The 17,972-nt window shown below is 37.1% G+C and overlaps 1 protein-coding gene across 2 annotated transcripts; it reads left to right on the forward strand.

Annotated features, from left to right (window-relative positions):
• The first annotated feature begins 250 nt into the window (after positions 1-250).
• C1D (C1D nuclear receptor corepressor) lies at positions 251-17,627 on the forward strand. Of its 2 annotated transcripts, none has more exons than XM_004313776.4 (5): positions 251-364; positions 11,751-11,897; positions 12,663-12,729; positions 13,034-13,089; positions 15,994-17,627. In XM_004313776.4, the coding sequence occupies exons 2-5, from the start codon at positions 11,760-11,762 to the stop codon at positions 16,156-16,158; spliced, it is 426 nt and encodes a 141-aa protein (XP_004313824.1). In that variant the 5' UTR covers positions 251-364; positions 11,751-11,759; the 3' UTR covers positions 16,159-17,627. The 2 variants fall into 2 exon arrangements, with proteins under 2 accessions (XP_004313824.1, XP_019798755.1); XM_019943196.3 differs by lacking the exon at positions 251-364 and adding an exon at positions 8,221-8,780.
• The last annotated feature ends 345 nt before the right edge of the window (positions 17,628-17,972 follow it).

Here is a 17,972-nt window from a genome sequence, read left to right on the forward strand (position 1 = left end):
GCGGACAATGGGAGAGAACCTGGGCCCTGCAACGAGTTTCAGCGAACGTAAAAACCAGCACAAAGCTTTAGTAACTAACATTTTTTTTTTCTGGATAAATATGCTCAATTTCTAATCCGGTGGGCGTTGGCCAAATGCAAATCTTGAAAAGGTGCCGGCGCCCCGCCCCAACCCCTCCTACACCTTCGGCCTGCGGCACGGTTGGAGCATGGCCTTTGGAGGCGGAAGGGAAAGGAGCGAAGGGGCGGGACGAGCAGCGTGAGGTCACCGGAGAGCGCCGCTCGCGTCGCGGGCAGAGCCGGCGCGCTGCTGACGTCACCGCCGCCGACTGCTTTCTGGGAGACAGGAGTGGAAGGCCCGCGAGGTATTATTCAGAGCTGGGGTTGGAATTTCTCGTGCTTTTAGGTTCGCTTCTCCTGGAAGCGCCCTGTCACCCTCCGGCTGACTGTGGGGAGGGGGACTGGGCTGCGTAGCCTTCCGCGAATGCGAGCGTTGGGGTAGCGTCGTGGCAAGATCCCCCACTTCCGCTTTCCTGTGGCTGCTTGCTGGCTTCGGCCTACCTTGGCCCTCCACGTCTTTGGGTCCGGCCTTTCGCTTTTTCCTCGCTTCTTAGCTCCGCCTCTCAAGTATTGGAGGGCGGAGAAATTAAGAGCACGTGACTTCACTGTTAATTTTCAGCTGCCTTCAAACCTGGTTGAGGGAGGAAGGCCTAAGTGGCAGATGTAGGGGAGTAGCTTTCCCCTGTCATCCGTTATCATTCACATACATGATCACGCACTGCCTGCCACTGCAACATTAGCCCACCCGAGATGGTAGGCTAATTTCGACTTTGAGGTGAAATCTAATGGAATCTCAAAAAAGTGGTTTTTCTTTACGGCCCAGGAAAGTTTAGTGTGACTGAAACTTCTGTTTGAAAGTATCTTTTGTGTCTTGCTGTTTGTTGACTGCAACAGTTTTGGCTTGATAAAGATGTATCTGTCCCAATGAGATGTTTATTAATCCTAAGTAAACACTTATTAATCTTTTTGGACTGTCTATAGTAGACTGACCCGAGACTTAACCGAATGTTGACTTTGGATTAGAAAATAACCAAATAATTCCTATTGAAATTCCGTGAACTGTTTGTGATTGATGGAAAATGATAGAGCTCACTGTTTTGTTGAAAGAAAATAATGATTGTGTGAACAATGTTTTTTCAAAATAATTAGAACGGTTCTGAGTCAAAAGATGTTATAGCTGTCTTCAGATAGCTGTGTTGTATGTATTGGAGTTCAGAGGTGATATAATTTTTCATAACAGTCTTAAAATTTTCAAATGGCTCTTTATGTGTTTTATCTCAGTTAGCGACTGTTTCCAAACAGTTGACCCTTAAAATATGGCTCTAAATAGTCCCCACTGGGTTGGGGTGTTTGATCATTTTCACTTTAGTAAGATAATAACTAGTATTACTAGTTAATGTATTGAGTCCTGAGCCAGGCACTGTTCTAAGAACTTTACCTATATTATTTATTTAACCTGCACAGTACACCTGAGAGGAGATGAGAATATTGTCATAAGCAAATTCCATAGTTTTGGAAGGTAATTTTACTGCTTCACATCAATAATTTTGAAAACACTTCGAATTAAACTTTAGAATTAACAATTGAAGTAATTTCATTGTAATCTGATTTAATTATTCATCTCGATCTTGAGCAACCTCTTTGTAATTTATATCTTTTTCTACTATGAGACTTCGGGATAAATTTGCTTTTAGAGGCCAGCATCTCTATCTTTTCTCCGTGATTTTACTCTAAGTATGAAGGAGAGTTACAGGCTGCACTAGTGTAGACTATCTGCCAAAGACAACAATATTTATGGAGAGATTGTTGTATATACATTTCACTATCATTTTCTAAGGTAATGCAGTGCAAAAAGGTCATTACGTTAATAGAATTCTGATGCAACATTTGCGGATGTCTTTCTAGTTTTCTCCCCAAATTATATATATTTTGGATTTGTCCCTGGCTTAGTTCATAATTGTATGTAACTCTACTTAGTATAGGAATGGAAACAGCCCTGGAATGTACATTATTATATATTTTCTTTTGGATCCCCATGGTCACTATCCTAATCTGATATTGAGATTCTCCAAAATTTGGTTCCAGTTTACTTTCATTGTTTTTAGTTAGTGAACAAATAGTTATTAAGTACGTGGCAAGACTTTATGTTAATCATTTGGAGATACAGTGGGTAAATAACCAGTGGAAGGTTTTGAACAGAGGAGTGACATGATCTGGTTTAGGTTTTTAATAGGATCACTCTGCCTGCTGTGTTAAGAGCAAGTTGTTGGAGAGAGGGGTAGGGCAAAGCCAGGAGACTAATTAGGAAGGTGTAATAATTCAGATGAGGTGATAGCAGCTTCACAGCTGGAAAGACTGTGGTGAGTAGCAGTTCAATTTTGGATGTATTTTGTAGGTAAAGCTAACAGATTTGCTTATGGATTGAATGTGGGTTGTAAGAGAACTGTCAAGGTTTTGGGCTTGGGCAACTAGAATGGTTAATTGCCATTAACTGAGAAGTGGAAAACTATGGGAGGAGCAGGTTTGTGAGGGAGAATTGGGAGTTCATTATGATGTGTTAAGTTTGAGATCTCTGTTAGTCATGCAAGTGGAGATGTTGAGTAGGCAATTGAGTCTACCAAGTCTGGAGTTCAGAGGGGAGGTCATTGCTGGAAAAGAACATTTGGGAGTCACATGGTATTTAAAATCGTGAGACCGGAGACAATCGCCAAAGGAGTGAATGTAAACAGGAAAGCAGTACAAGACGTGAGTCTTTAGGCATCTTAGCCTTTATAGGTTTGGGGAGATGAAGACCCAACAAAGTAGACAGAAAGAACAGCCATCGGGGGACAAGGACAGTTTTGAGAGTATAGTGTTGTGGAATTCAGGGTGAAGTAATGTGTTCACTATTCTTGGGCGCTGGTTATGGATCAGATAGATAAATGAGGACTGACATTTTTGGATTTATCAAGATACATGAGAAGGAGTATTAATGGATAAGTGATAACGGTCTGGAGAACCTTGGGAGCAAAGAGGAAGAAGAGACTACTTTTGTTTGGGAGATATGGAAGCCTTTATAGAAGAGAGGTTATTTGATGTGTGTTTTAAAGGATTAATAGGTTTTACTAGGCCCAGAAGACAGGGGAGGAGTGGGGGGAGGGGGTATTGCAAGCAGAGGAAAAAGCCTTACTTCTCTCCCTTCAAAGCCATACCTCCCAGTCAGCTGTCTTCAAGATGCTTTTGCAAGTCCTTCCCTTTGTATCCATTAGTCAGTTCCTCATTCTGGATTACCATTCTTGCTCCAGGCCTACTGAACCCTGCTAAAGAAATTCACAAAAGACCCAAATTAATGCTACCCACCTTCAAATGGGTCCTTTCTCGGTTGTCTGACAGTTGCTTTATTTATCCCTACTCTCTTCCTAGCACATACTCCACATTTACTCAGCATTGACTACGTGCCAGGCACTGAGGAATCATTTCTTTAGTAGATATTTATTTAGCATCTATGACATGCTACCCTGATATTTGGAGTGTATATGAGCAAAGACTTGTCCTGCACGGTGCTTACAGTCCAGTGTGGATGATGGACACTATTCAAATAATCACAGAAATATAAAATTACGACAATGATATGGAGAAATACTTGGTGCTGTGAGACTGTGTAACTAGTGGATGTGACTCATTGTGAGGCAAGAGGGAATGCTTCCTTGAGAAAGCATTGTTGATGAGGGAGCCGAGTTAAGCAGGCCAAACATGTTGGTGGCAGGGAGTCCTCACAACAACTCTAGGAGGAGTTTCTAGAGAGCACGAGGCTAGAAAGGCTTTTGTACCATGAGAATAGGGAGAAAGTGGCCTTATGGTGGCTAGAAAATTTAGGTGTAGGGAAGGCAATCCATTCATATAGTTCTTTGAATAAAATAGAGCTAAAGAATATAGATGTTTTTTTTAATAAATTTATTTTTGGCTGCGTTGGGTCTTCATTGCGGTGCGCGGGCAGTCTCACTCCTCCCCTTTTATCTGTCGGTGAACATTACGTGAATCTGTAATTTCACTAGGGGTTGCAAAATGGTGATTTTCTTTTTTGTTTTAAAGGTTATGATTTCTTCCACATTTGTTAACTGGAATTTGAACTCTAGTTTTATTACTTGGGAACCTGACAGTCATCAATAACATGTCTATTGTGGAAAAATGCTGTCAGAGCAACAATTTGTGATGCCAGGAATATACGTTTCCTGGCCGTAGTTCTGGAGGCTTAAAGGAGTGTGATGGTCTTTTTGATGTGCAGCCCCCATTCAGTCCAACACCAAACTAGCTATTGCTCTGAAGGTGTTTGTAGATATAATCGAAATACACAAACAGTTGACTTTTATTATTCTAGATAATCTGGGTGGGCTTGATCCAATTAATTAGAAAACTTTAGAAGCAGAGCTGAAGCTTCCCTGATGAAAAAGAAGTTCCACCCGTGGACAGCAGTTTCAGCTTGCAGCCAAGAGTTCCAGCATGTTCGTTCTTGCTTACCTGCCCTGCAGATTCCTCCACAATTGCATAAACCAGTTTCTTGCAGTACATCTCTTCAGAATACCTCCTACTGGTTCCGCTGCTCTGGTTGAACCCCAGCTGGTACCAGGAGCCACTCTCTAGGCTCTCATGTTCTCTAACAAAGTGGGGTGAGGAGTGGTGGCAAGGGTCAGAGAACCTACGTTTGTTAGGGTAACCCTATAATTTATTGCTCAAACTGGGACTTCTGAAAGAGAAATGGGGAGCTGAGCAGTTGGCAAGCTGAAACAATAGACATACATGGGGACTCTCTTGGGCAAGTTGAGACATAAAGTCATTCTGTGTGTCAGCCACTGGTGACACATCAGCATGGCGGTGACATATTGATGACACCACCCCCTCAGGGAGCTTGTAGTCAAGGTTAAGTAAATCAACACATGTCACCAGATAGTGTTTTAGGTGACATGAGAACCTGTAGCTGTGCTTATCCAGACAGAGGGAATGGGAGGGTGGCACTCAGAGAAGTCCTGTGCACTAAAGGGAAACCTGATCTTACCTCCAAACGTAAGCAGGGTTTGAACAAAGTGAAGTGGGAAGGATGGTTCACGTATAGAGAGCCACACAGGCGAAAGGTTAGGCTGAATGGGCATAGAACATCTGGAAAACTGCCGTGGTGGCTACAGCTATAGGATTGGAAGAGGGGAGCAATGAAAGATGAGGCTAGTCAGGCAAGCAAGGGCCACATCGTAAAGGGCCTCATGTCCACATAAGGGGTTTGGAGTTTACCTTCAAGGTGGCGGGAAACTATTGCAGGATTTTAAGCAGGGGTGTACCATGACCAGACTATCTTTATGGAAAAGTTATGTTTTGTAACATCCTAACATTGAGAGTGGAGAAAAATTGACAGTAGGGAGACTACTCCAAGGCTCTTGAAATGATCTAGTTAGTGAGAATGGGGGAAAGCTTGTGGCTAAGGAGATTAAGGAGGCCGTATTGACAGAACTGATGGGACTGGGGCCTGAGGAAGCGATGAGGGGCGACTTCCAGGTTCCAGGCTGCACTGAGCTCCCTGAAGCAGAGAATGGAGGGGAGGAGGTAGGGGATGATGTCGTGTGCCCCTCCTTTTCTCCTGTCGGCACTGTGGCTCTCATCACCAACGAGAGGAGGGAAGGGATGGCAGTAACGTCCTGTAGGGATTGCTGGGCAGGGTTTCTCCCCTCTGCCCCTGAGTTTCAGCCAGACCTTCCTGAGGGATGAAGAGAGGCACCTTCTCCACTTGCAGCCTGCGCTTTAGAAGGAGTAGGTGGAGGGGTGGGGAGTCCCTGTAGAACCAGGCAGCAAGTGAAGGGCAGAGGGGGGTGAGTTCTCTTCTTTCTCTTCTTTGGACATTTACCACATACAGTCTCGGGCAAGTTACGGAAACTCACTGTGGGTCTGTTTGTTGTCTGTGAGGAGTAAATGAATGTGTGTGGCTGCTTAGAGTAGTGCCTGGCTCACAGGCAGTGGGGTTCAGATGTTGGCTGTGGCTGCTGGTAACCATCCATTCACTGCTTCATCCTGGCATCTGAGTAACAAAGGGGACCAGAGGGCGGCTTCTGCAGCTCCCTCCTTGCAGTCCTTCCTGTGGAAGGAACAAACACTCAGGAACTATCTGTACGGAATGTTAGGAGAAATCATTTGAATTGGGGGGAATTTCTGATAATAGAAGCACCTTTATTTTTCAGTCTACCTTGCCTTTATTTTTTAGTTAGGAAAAAGGCAAGTGGTTCAGTTCAGATTTAATGAGAGTCATTATTCTTACTTACTGCCTTGCTTTCAGTGTTCACCGTAACCCATTTTAACAATAAATAGCTACTTGTTTACTGGGGCTTAGGGACAAGGAATAATTGCAGGAAAAATCCCTATCATGATTTTGAGAGGGGAAATATTTTCCAATAGAAAAATCGAATGAAAAAATTCACATTTAAATAAAGGCTTTTTTGTGTTTTTTATACTTGCAGTATTTGTTAAAAGCCAAAATACTTTATTAAAATATGCCTTTATTTAAATTTAATGATTGTTTCTTTTTATTACAATTTTAATACATGCTTTTTGAAATAACGAAATTTAAACAACAAAGAATGAAGAGCTAAAAACATGAGTCTGCTTTGATCCCATTCGCATTTCCTATCCCTTCTCAGAAAGAATGTCTATTTTTGTATGTCTCCTTCCAGACCTTTTTCTACATATCTACATATACAATTTTTTTTAAATAAATGGCATCTCTTAGACACATTACGTGTTATATACTATGTTCTATGACTTTTTTTCACCACTTATCGTGTATTACTACATAAGGATTTACTTCTTTATTTTCACTCTTTTGGATGGATAAGGTATAATTCATTTAACTGTTCCCCTATTGATGACTATTTAGATTATTCCCAGTATTTGGTTATAATGTCTTCATTCAACAAATGTTTATCGACTGCTGGGCAGTGGTAGTGAACAAAACTGCCTGTTTTCATGTAGTTACCTTCTTTTGGAGGTAGACAGACAATAAATGAAATATGTCAGATGCTTTTGAGGCCTGAAGGGTGAAGAAGGAGATAGGAAGTGCTGGGAATGAGAAGAGGGGTATGCATTTTAAAATAGGATGGTCAGGAAAGCTTTACCAATAGATAACATTTGAGTAGAGATCTGGCAGAGGTGAAGTCATGAGCTTTGAAGCCATTGGTGGGGGAGAAACATTCTAGGAAGGAGAGAAGTCTAAAGGCTCTGAGATAGGGGCATACCCAATAAGAAGAAGAGCAGTGAGGCCAGTATGGCTGGAATGGAGTGAGCCAGGGGCAGAGTGGGAGAAGATGAGGTCACAGAGGAGGCAGCAGAGAGTCAGGGTTTTTTCGGCCACTATAAAGACTTTGTCTCTTCGTGAGTGAGGCGGCAAGCCTTTGAAGGTTTCCAAGCAGAGGCATGGTAGAATCTGACTTAGATTTGAGATGATCACTTTCTTGATAATAAATTATTGGAATGGAAACAGGGAAGCCGTTTAGGAGGCTATGGCAACAACACAGGCAAGACACAATGATGGCTCGGACTGGCTCGGACTAGGGTGGTAGCAGTAGAGGTGGTAGGATGTGAATATGTTTTAAAGATAGGGTGAGAGAGGAGTCAAGGACTATTCTGTAATTTTAGGTCTGAGCAATCGAAAAGGTGGAGTTGCCATGAAATGAGATGGGGAGGACTGTAGTAGGCAAGATTAGACTCTTTTCTTTTATTGAAGTATAGTTGATTTACAGTATTGTGTTAGTTTCAGGTGTATAGCAAAGTGATTTGGTTATATATGTGTGTGTGTGTGTGTGTGTGTGTGTGTGTGTGTGTGTGTATACACACACACACACAGTAAGTCCCCTACATACGAACCTTCAAGTTGTGCACTTTCAAAGATGCGAATGTACATTCACGTGTCCAATCATGTAAGTTAGTTCAAGTGTCTGGCGTACATTGTCACTTGCATGCATCCTCTACAAGTGGTTATCCTTTTGTGTACTTTACTGTATAGTACTGTATAGAGTACAGTAGTATGGTATGTTTATTTCCTGCCTGTTCATTCGATGCCAGCCCCTGTATGCCAGCTGTTGTACTGTACTACTGTACTTTTCAAGGTACTGTACTGTAAGATTAAAAATGTTTTCTTTATTTTTTGTATTTGTTTGTTTTTTATGTATTATTTGTGTGAGAAGTATTATAAACCTATTACAGTACAGTATTATGTAGCTGATTGTGTTAGTTGGGTACCTAGGATAACTTTGTTGGACTTACGAACAAATCGGACTTACGAACGCACTCTCGGAACTGAACTCGTTCATATGTAGGGGACTTACTGTATATCCACACACATACATACATGCATACATACATACATACATATACTTTTTCAGATTCTTTTCCATTATAGGTTATTACAAGATAAAGTAAGCAAGATTAGGAATTGGGCTTTGGGCACATTACATTTGAGAATATATTAACAGCCAACCAAGGTACTGAGTAAGTGGTTGGACATTAAATTTGGAGTTCAGTGGCGAGGTCAGGGCTGGAGATGCAAACCTGGGAGTCATCAGTTTATTAATATAGTTTAAACCCAGAGCTCACCTAGAGAGTAAATTAGAGAAGAGATTCAAGGACAGCCCTTGGGCACGTCAAGGTTAAGAGGCTTGAGGATATGAAAAGAATGCAGCAAAGAAGACCAAGAAAGCAACCTGTGAGGTAAGAGAGAAACCAAGGAAATGTGCTGCCCTAGAAACCAGACAGACTGAGCCAGCTATGTCAAACGATGAGAACTGAGAATTGACCATTGGATTGGACAATGTGGCTGAGTGGGTGACCTTGACAAGAACAATTTTGAGTGAGAAATAGGGGGTCTGATTGTAGTAGATTCAAGAAAGAATGGAAGGAGAGGAACTGGAACTCTAGTATTCAATATTAGCAACCCTTTTGAGGAGTTTGTTCTAAAAGGGAGATAGAAAATGGGGCTTAAGCTGGAGGGGGATATGAAGTCAAGGTGTTTCTTTTGTTTCTTATCTAAGATGGAGGAATAAAATGTTTCAAGCTTATGGGCGATGATCCAGCAGAGAGAAAAATTGATGTCGGGCAAAGTCCCCACTTTAAGAGAAGGGTCTGAAGAGTCCATTTTAATAAACTTATATGCATGTATACAAGGATTTCTGTAGGCTACTTTCTGAAGAGGATATCCTGAGTCAAAGGGTGTGTGCATTTAAGAAATCTGTACCAATTTATATTCCACCTCCAGTGTATACCCTTGCTAACGTCAAACTTTGCCAGTCTTTAAAATTATTGCCAATCTGATGGGTGAGATCTTCATTATTTTAATCTGTTTTATGCTTTGTAGGAACTCTTTATATAATCTGACTAATCCTTTGTTGTATTTTGGCACATATTTTCTCCCATGCTGTTTCTTGCATTTAACTTTGCTTATGGTATACTTTTACCATATAGATGTTTTTTCAGTTTTTATGTATTTAAGTCTGTCAGCCATTTCCTTTTATAGCATTTGGGTTTCATTTGGATTATATACACATTTTATATAATGTATATAATCTTTTAATACATTTATACATTTATCTTTTAAATTCATCTGGAGTTTATTTTTGTGTATGTTGGGTAATAGGTATCTAAGTTTTCCATCTCCTTCTATGTTCTTAAACAGTTAAATACCATAAAAATTAACTGTTTCTTAAAGGTTTGGAAGAAATTACCTATAATATTTTCTAGACTTGGAAGCCTTTTGGAGCGTAGATCTTTGACTTCTTTAAAGTGTGTTTTTTTTTTTTTTTTTTTTGTCTGTGTAATGATCTATTTGTTTTATGTACTTCTTTTTAGGTTAGTTTTGGTAATTTTTTTTCCTAGCACCTCATTCTTATCATCCAGATTTTTCAAATTTATTGGTTTAAAATTTTATGTAAAGAAAAGAAATATCAAGTCTTCTCTACATTTGTGTCTGTCCCTGTACTAATACCTTTATCTGGGCAGTAGATGCTGGAGCTGTCCTTTCACAGATTGGGAGATTTGTTTAGCAGCTTTCAGCCCGCATGGTTCACCTCTTACTGTCCTTCATCTTGGGTTTATTCCTAGATTCTCCTTCTCTTTTGTTTGTAAGGGATTGCAGGCTCCTTGGTTCTGTTCCCTATCAGTCTAATCCCATTTGCTCTTTAGCTTAGAAAAATTTCTGCTGTTGAGGTCGGCTGATGGATATGTGCCCTTCTTGGTTTCCAGCATTACTGTGGACTTATTTTTGTGTTTCTTCTGTCATTTTGGAGAGATTTTTCTGGGAGGAATGAGAGGCAAATCCGTATTTTCAGTTAACTTTTTGAAATAGGAAGTCACAGTTCTTTCCTGTGTGGTTTTCTTTTCTCATAGTCCTTTGTTTAATTGCTGTTTGCACAGTAGTTGGATAATAACTTTACAGTGTGAGTAGTAATAGACCCCTGGACTTCACTTTTCTAAAATTTTAAATGAAACCAGATGTCTCAGTGGACTGTATTTGTTGAATAGAAATGTGGATATATTGTGACTAAATATTCAAGTAGTACTTTTAAAACTTAAATGACAGTCATAACATTTAGAATTATAAGGGACTTTAGAGATCATTAGACCAAATGCCTTATTTAATGGATGAGATATTTGGGGCCCAGAGAGATTCAGTGATTTATCTAAGGTAACAAAGTCAGTGATCAGGCAAGGTGGAAAGCCCGAGTCCCTTTACTTCAATTTGGCTATGCTGTTTGTTATTTTGCACATTCTTGATGTTCTCCTTAGCTGTGTAATGAAAGAGGTATTTTCAGCTAATAAAACCTAAGGATGGTACAGTGGCTTGGAATTGCTTCTGAAGTTTGATCTTAGATACCATATTAAATACATTGATGTGGACTTTTCTTTTCCTCATATAGCTATTAAATATTATGATGTAAATGTGAATTTTAAAGAATGGGCCGTCAAGGTATGCTGTAGCCTAAATGAAAACCATATAGTTTATTTCTCCCATGTTTCATCTTTTCTGCTTACAGACTTTATGTGATCTATTGACTCTTCAATTTCTTATTAATATTTTAAGCTTAAGGAATATATATAAATATAAATATAGGCTTGAAAAGTAATTTTAGTGATAAATAATCATAAAATATTTCAGATCTAAGATTTCTAATTTTTTGGTTTAATATACCATGCTGCTAGATCAACATCTAAATTTACAAGTGCTAATATGTATGTTTTTTAAAAAAAGAGCTTTGCTTATTTTTTTCAGCAAGCATTAGGGGGTAGTGTATATTTATCACACTTTCATTGCTTTGCTTGGTCTTTAACTTCAACAGAAAGTTTTTAAAATGTAGGATTTTTATTATTGATATAACATGTTTGGTAGTCGTATCTCTTTAGTTCTCAAAAAGCATCGAGGGATTGAGGGATTGATATGTGTAGCATTAATGAACTTGGGTGGGTCCTATCCTGGCAGCCCACCCCCACTCCCCAGCAGCCTAAGAAGAGGGGAAGTTTAAACGTGGTTGCTCCAGAATTATATTCTAAGAAGATTTGTTTAATTAACTTCAGGTTTTAACTCTTTTAGCACTTTTGAAACATATGATATGACCTATTAATTTTTTTTTGTAACCTAGAGAGCATTCTCTGTCTCCAGTATGAACTAAGAATTTAATTTTTTCCCAGTTGAACATAATGGCAGGCGAAGAAATTAATGAAGACTATCCAGTAGAAATTCATGAATATTTATCAACATTTGAGAATTCCATTGGTGCTGTGGATGAGATGCTGAAGACCATGATGTCTGTTTCTAGAAATGAGTTGTTGCAGAAGGTATTTTAAGTAATTTCTAAAAATGTATTCATAAAACCGAGTGCTATGTTATGAAACACATAGAAGAAGAAACAGATACATGAAATATGCCCCTTTCCCCCTTTATTTCAATTTTTAAGTGTTTGGATATCTTTAAGGGGAAAATATAACAAACTCCAAGCTTAGGAAATACCTCCTAACTATATTTTTATTTTGACTTGGTTTCGAATAAAAAAAAGCTCTCCCAGCATTCTTTTTGACAGACTCTACCTTTGACCTTTTAAGTATTACAATGATGTTATCAGGGTTTCTGGAAACCCTATAGGACAAAAAGAGTAAATTGACTTTGACAGTCTAAAACAAATCTCATTATGTTTCTTCTGTCTTTGGTATTGCCTAAGCATTTTAGCCTGCTTCTTATACATAAATGCATCATGTACAATGTTTATATTGATGAATTACTTTTGACATACAAAGCCCAGATTGTAAATCCTGAAATTAAAATAATTCAAAAGAATTTTTTTTTATTTTGGATTATACACATTCCTTGTTTAACTTAAAGATGGTACGCTGAAGTGAAAATTTGTGGGCAAAAATCACTGGTTAACAAAACTTTTCTTTTTGCAAATTATTTCCAGATTATTTGGTTTGATTATTGGATTATAGGAAGTGAAAAAAACATTTCTTTGATACATTGTACTTGGTGAAAGTTTAAAATATGTGATGGTGCTCAAAGTTTTAATTTCTTTTTTCTTTTTCTTTCTCTCTCTCCCTCTTTTTTAATAGTTGGACCCACTTGAACAAGCAAAAGTGGATTTAGTTTCTGCTTACACATTGAATTCAATGTTTTGGGGTATGTATATTACTTTAGCGTTAATTAGAAAGCAAATTATTTACCATGTCAAAGGTGACTTATTTTTTAAAATGCTAGCAGTTATACTTTATGGCAATTTTAATAGTCAGATATTTATTTCTTTTTAAATCAGAATACCAGATGCCCATGAGCCACACATACATTTAATATTACAAAGAGGTTGAATAATTTAAGATTTAGTTAATAATTTGTGTGACGTTTCCTTTTTGTAACTGGAGTTTCTTTAATTAATGCTCTTAATTAATATATATGCATTTTATTCCATGAAATCTTTCTCTTGTAGTTTATTTGGCAACGCAGGGAGTTAATCCTAAGGAACATCCAGTAAAGCAGGAATTGGTAAGATTGCAGTGGATCGATTTCTTTTTATTTTACGTGTAATGTCTGTTGTAGTGTTTCTAAAGGTAAAATCGCAGTACCTTTATCACACTAATTGTGGAGAACAGAATTATTTAGGGATGAAATTACGAAAGTGAGCCAGATTTCATCGTGCCTTTAGTTTTTCTTTCTCTCACCTTTGTCAGAGAAGGGTGTTCCATATATTATATAAATCTGTGGATGGGAAAATGTCACGATTCTAGTAATTATTTATAAGTGCTATATTATTTTTCCTATAAATTCTTGAAATCCTGTTCATCTCTACAACTGCCTGTTTTTTTTTTTTAAACTCTTATGCAATTCTTAAAAGTATATTCTAGTTGATTTACTAGCCAAGACGGGAAAGTTTCTCCTCCACCGTTTCAATTCTTCCATTAATTCATTTTCTCAGCAGTAAAGAATCCACTTCGGCAACAAAGCTAAAAGCTTTTTTGGCACCAGTTGTATGTGTACTGTCCAGTAATTCTGCATTAGTGACATATTTACAACCTGTAATAAATCTTCTAGGTTTGTCTTTGTATTCCATTTAGATGTATAAGTATAGTATATTATATAAGGTCTGGTATCTTGGAGTTTTTGCTGACTTCAAAAATTAAATCAAATCATTCAATTTGAAAGAAAAAAATTTAGAAATCAAACTTATGGTTACCTTCTTGACTTGGCTTTATGAATAAGAATATTAATAAATTTATTCTTTGTGTTTATAAAATATAAGGTAAATATATATGTGAAGTACACTTGACACTGTATTATTGTTCTAAAGTTTTATGGTGGTTATGTATTTTTTTTATAACTTAGTAAAGCACTTGGTCATTTATTTAAAAAAATGAGTAAACCAGATCTGCCGTCTTCAATTTTTAAATGTGTAGACTAAGACATTTCTTCTTTTAAATTTCTTGGGGGAAAAGTAAATTTATTTTTAAATACAGAAATTGTGAAAGATACTTAAAGCAAAAATATAAAGCAGTATGATCCATAGAGCTTGATTTGACAAGTGATACTGGCTTTAAATCTTAAGAAGTATGCATTGTATCATCTGCTTTCACCTTTCTAATATGGACCTTACATTTATAAAATTCCTCTTCTCTTAAACACAAAGTTATTTGGAGTACTGTAATACTTAATTCTGTCACTGGAAAAAGATAAAATCATCTGCCTTCTTTTTCCCTCAGAATCCACTTTATGGAGGAGTACATTTATATTTTGGACAAGGGTTGATAAATGAAAAGCATCCATAAACCTATTCCCCTTTTCTGACCTTGTGACAGATGTCACTAATTGATCACAGAGTTAGTAGTGAGAGGAAGCCTATTTGCCATATCTATCATGAATGGAGAAGGGCATTGAAAATAGTTTATTCATTTGACAAATATTTGAATGCCCACTGGAAGCCAGGCATTATTTCCAAGTGAGATACTTCCTCAGTGAATAAAGCCAATAAATATCTCTGCCTTTGTGGCAGGTGCCAGACTATCTAGTGGAGGGAAACAAACAACATAAACAAACAACAAATAATAAATACATATGAATATATAGTATGTTAGAAAGTTACGTTGTGGGAAAAAAGAAAAAAATAGCACAGAGTAAGGGGCATTGGAGTGCTTGGGTAGGATTGCCATTTTCAATAGTAAAGGCAGCACTTATTAACAAGGTCAACATTTGAGGAGACTGGAAGGAAGAGAGGGCTGGCCATGTGGGTTTGTGAGGGAGGATCATTCTGGGCAGGGCTGGGTTGGGTGTGTGTTGTGAGGACTTTGGCTTTTACTCAGAGAAATAGGGAGCCATGAGAGGGTTTTGAACAGGGTTGTCAGTTTCTTAAAATTAAAAAATTCTAAGGTTCTGCATTTTTCTGTGTATGTTTATATAACTATTTTGATTACTTTAATGAAACTTTTAAGCAGTGATCAATCATTTACTCTGCTGTTTTATAGCTCTCACGCCTTTATTTCTCCAACTGAAGTATAGAATAGCCCTTTATTCTGATTAGTGGTCTCAGAAGATTCAAAGTGGTACAGCAACCTAGTATGTTTCTCACCTTGTAAAATCTGATTAGAACTGTATATTTCATTAGAAAATATCATGTGCTTTTCAGTCAGAACTATGACATTGGATAAAAAGATCTTGTATTTTCATTATACTTATTTTAATTGTGACATGAAGGTAACACAAAAAAATAAATAGTTAAATACGCCTTAGCCATTTCCTGTTTAGAAAAATTTCTGGAGAGTTTAGTTTGTATGTTGAAAGTATGTGAAAGCTTTATTTTAATTAATTAATTATTTATTTATTTAGGCTGCGCCAGGTCTTAGTTGCAGCATGTGGGATCTTAGTTGTGGCATGCAGCTTTCTTAGTTGTGGCATGTGGGCTTCTTAGTTGTGGCTTGCAAACTCTTAGTTGTGGCATGCATGTGGGATCTAGTTCCCTGACCAGTGATTGAACCCGGGCCCCCTGCATTGGGAGTGCAGAGTCTTACCCACTGGACCACCAGGGAAATCCTGAAAGCTCTATTTTAGATTATAGACTTCAGATACAAGAGAGTTAGTATGTGGATTTAGGTGAATGCTAAATTTAAAAATTTAGTATAACCACATATAAACAATTAAATGTTTATCTCTGTAGTGTCTAGATCTTCCTCTTTTGAAACACTCAGAACACTTCTGACTTTTTCGATATCTGTATTCCCCTCAGACTGTGAACTCCAGGAGCACATGGAATGTGTTTATCCTATTCGCTTTGCACTTATTAGCGCCGCTCAATAAGCAATAAATACAAAGCTGTTGAATTGAACTGAGGTATAGTATAATAGAACTCAGTGGTGAGCAGCTTAGTAAATCTGTTGCCTTTCTTCTTTTTTTGTCTTTAAGGAGAGAATCAGAGTATACATGAACAGAGTCAAGGAAATAACAGACAAGAAAAAGGCTGGCAAGCTAGACAGGGCTGCGGCTTCAAGATTTGTAAAAAATGCCCTATGGGAACCAAAACCTAAAAATGCATCCAAAATTGCCAATAAAGGAAAAAGTAAAAGTTAACCTTTTGGTTTTGATGTACACATATTCAAAAAGTACATAATTTTTATTGTTTTCCACAAAATAGATGATGATTATGTGCCATTGTAAGGTTTAAATGTATTCCATATTGAATTCGTGTGTAAAATTTGCATTTTAAATTTGTAATGCTAAATACTTTTCCCCCAGAAAGATTAAGTTATCCTTATTGATTTTCCTATAGAACATTATGTGGTTTTTTTAACATTGTGGTATATTTTATATTTATAGTTTACTGTCTCTTGACAAGACTCTTATTTCCTTATATAGGTCAATTTTGCAAGTGCCATTTTATAAGCAACTATGAAATTTAAGTTAAATGTTCTTTGCAAACATTTGTGTATTTTCGATGAATAATGATTTTATGAAGTATGCTGAAGTTTTAAATACATCTGTTTTCACTATATAATATTAGGAAAGAAAGAAATGACTTAAATGTCCATTTTTTCTGTGAAGTTATTTCATTATGCTTTCATGATTTTGGGAATTACTGCTTTTTGTGATATTTAAAGTATGAAATTAAGACTTTTAAGGTTATTCTTTAATTCTTGGTACTTTGCCACTATGTCCCATTTAAAGTAAAATATATTCTCATTAACTTTAGATGGGAAATGAGGTTGTATATTGATGGCTGAATTTTGACATAATGGCTGTACCCTATCAGTAAAGCTGTAAGTGTTGTGTAGCTGACCTGTTTTTTATTTTTCTCTTTTGAGTAAATTTTCTCTTGAAATGAGGAAGGTAGTTTTTAGAAATCCTTAGGAATGGGGGAATTCACGAGTTTTTGTTCCTTATGCATAGTGCCCACAGTTCTCTTGGCCTCATGTTTTCAGAGTTTTTTATTGTATGTTTCTGAGGCTATAGCAATTACATAGAAGTATTTTGGAACAACTTTGTATGTTATTTAATGCCACTTAAGCAGAGGAGAAATCCAAAGGAGATTACATTGTGTTTATATTCTGATTTATTTTTCTGCAGTATTTGCTACAGAGAATTCTAAATATTAAACGAATTTTTTTATGTCTAAGCCCATGAATTTTAATTATATACCTTAATGCTTTCAGTCTTTGAATTCATATCATTATGTATAGGAATGCCAAGTACAGTAAAATACTTTAATTTTTGAAAATGAAGTTGTTAAAATTTTCTGTGTGACTAATTCTCCATAAGTAACCTTGAATAAATGGATTTCTTGATTTATGGTAGCAGATATTGGAAATGGTCTTAAAATGTAATGGATTTTGTAACACATGTTGAACTCTTTCTATGACACATGAAGAGGTGGTCACTGATAGATGCAGAAAGACTTCTGGCTCAGATGTCAGACGATTTTTGAAGTGGAAGAACACTTATAGTTAGTTCACTCCTTTTTTCACCTTCGGCTTCTCAAAATTCAAATTTTTTTTTTTTAAAGTAGCTTCTTCGTGAGAGAAATAAATGTTATTAAGATCAAATATAGTGGCCTAGTGTTATTTATTGCAAAGAAGGTTATAGCTTGCATTTCTTTATATTTTCTCATTTCATTAAGAAAAATAAAGTTAAATGAAAAATGTCATGCAGTTGCAGAAAGTCATTAGCCAAATTATTGGTTTGTGAAAGTCCAATTCTACCTTCTCTTAAACTGGAGATTCTTAAGTGAACAATTCTTTTAAGTGTTTATTAGAGGTAAAAACAATTTGAGTGTATTCCATTTTATTATGTATGATTTTAAGTACTTACTAGCACATAGTAAGGAGCTGAGTGATAGTAAGTGTATTGGGTTGCTTATTTTTTGTCTATTCATTTCACAAATACTTAAT

Source organism: Tursiops truncatus, chromosome 14 (assembly GCF_011762595.2).
Source record: "Tursiops truncatus isolate mTurTru1 chromosome 14, mTurTru1.mat.Y, whole genome shotgun sequence".
NCBI classification, from domain to species: Eukaryota; Metazoa; Chordata; class Mammalia; order Artiodactyla; family Delphinidae; genus Tursiops; species Tursiops truncatus.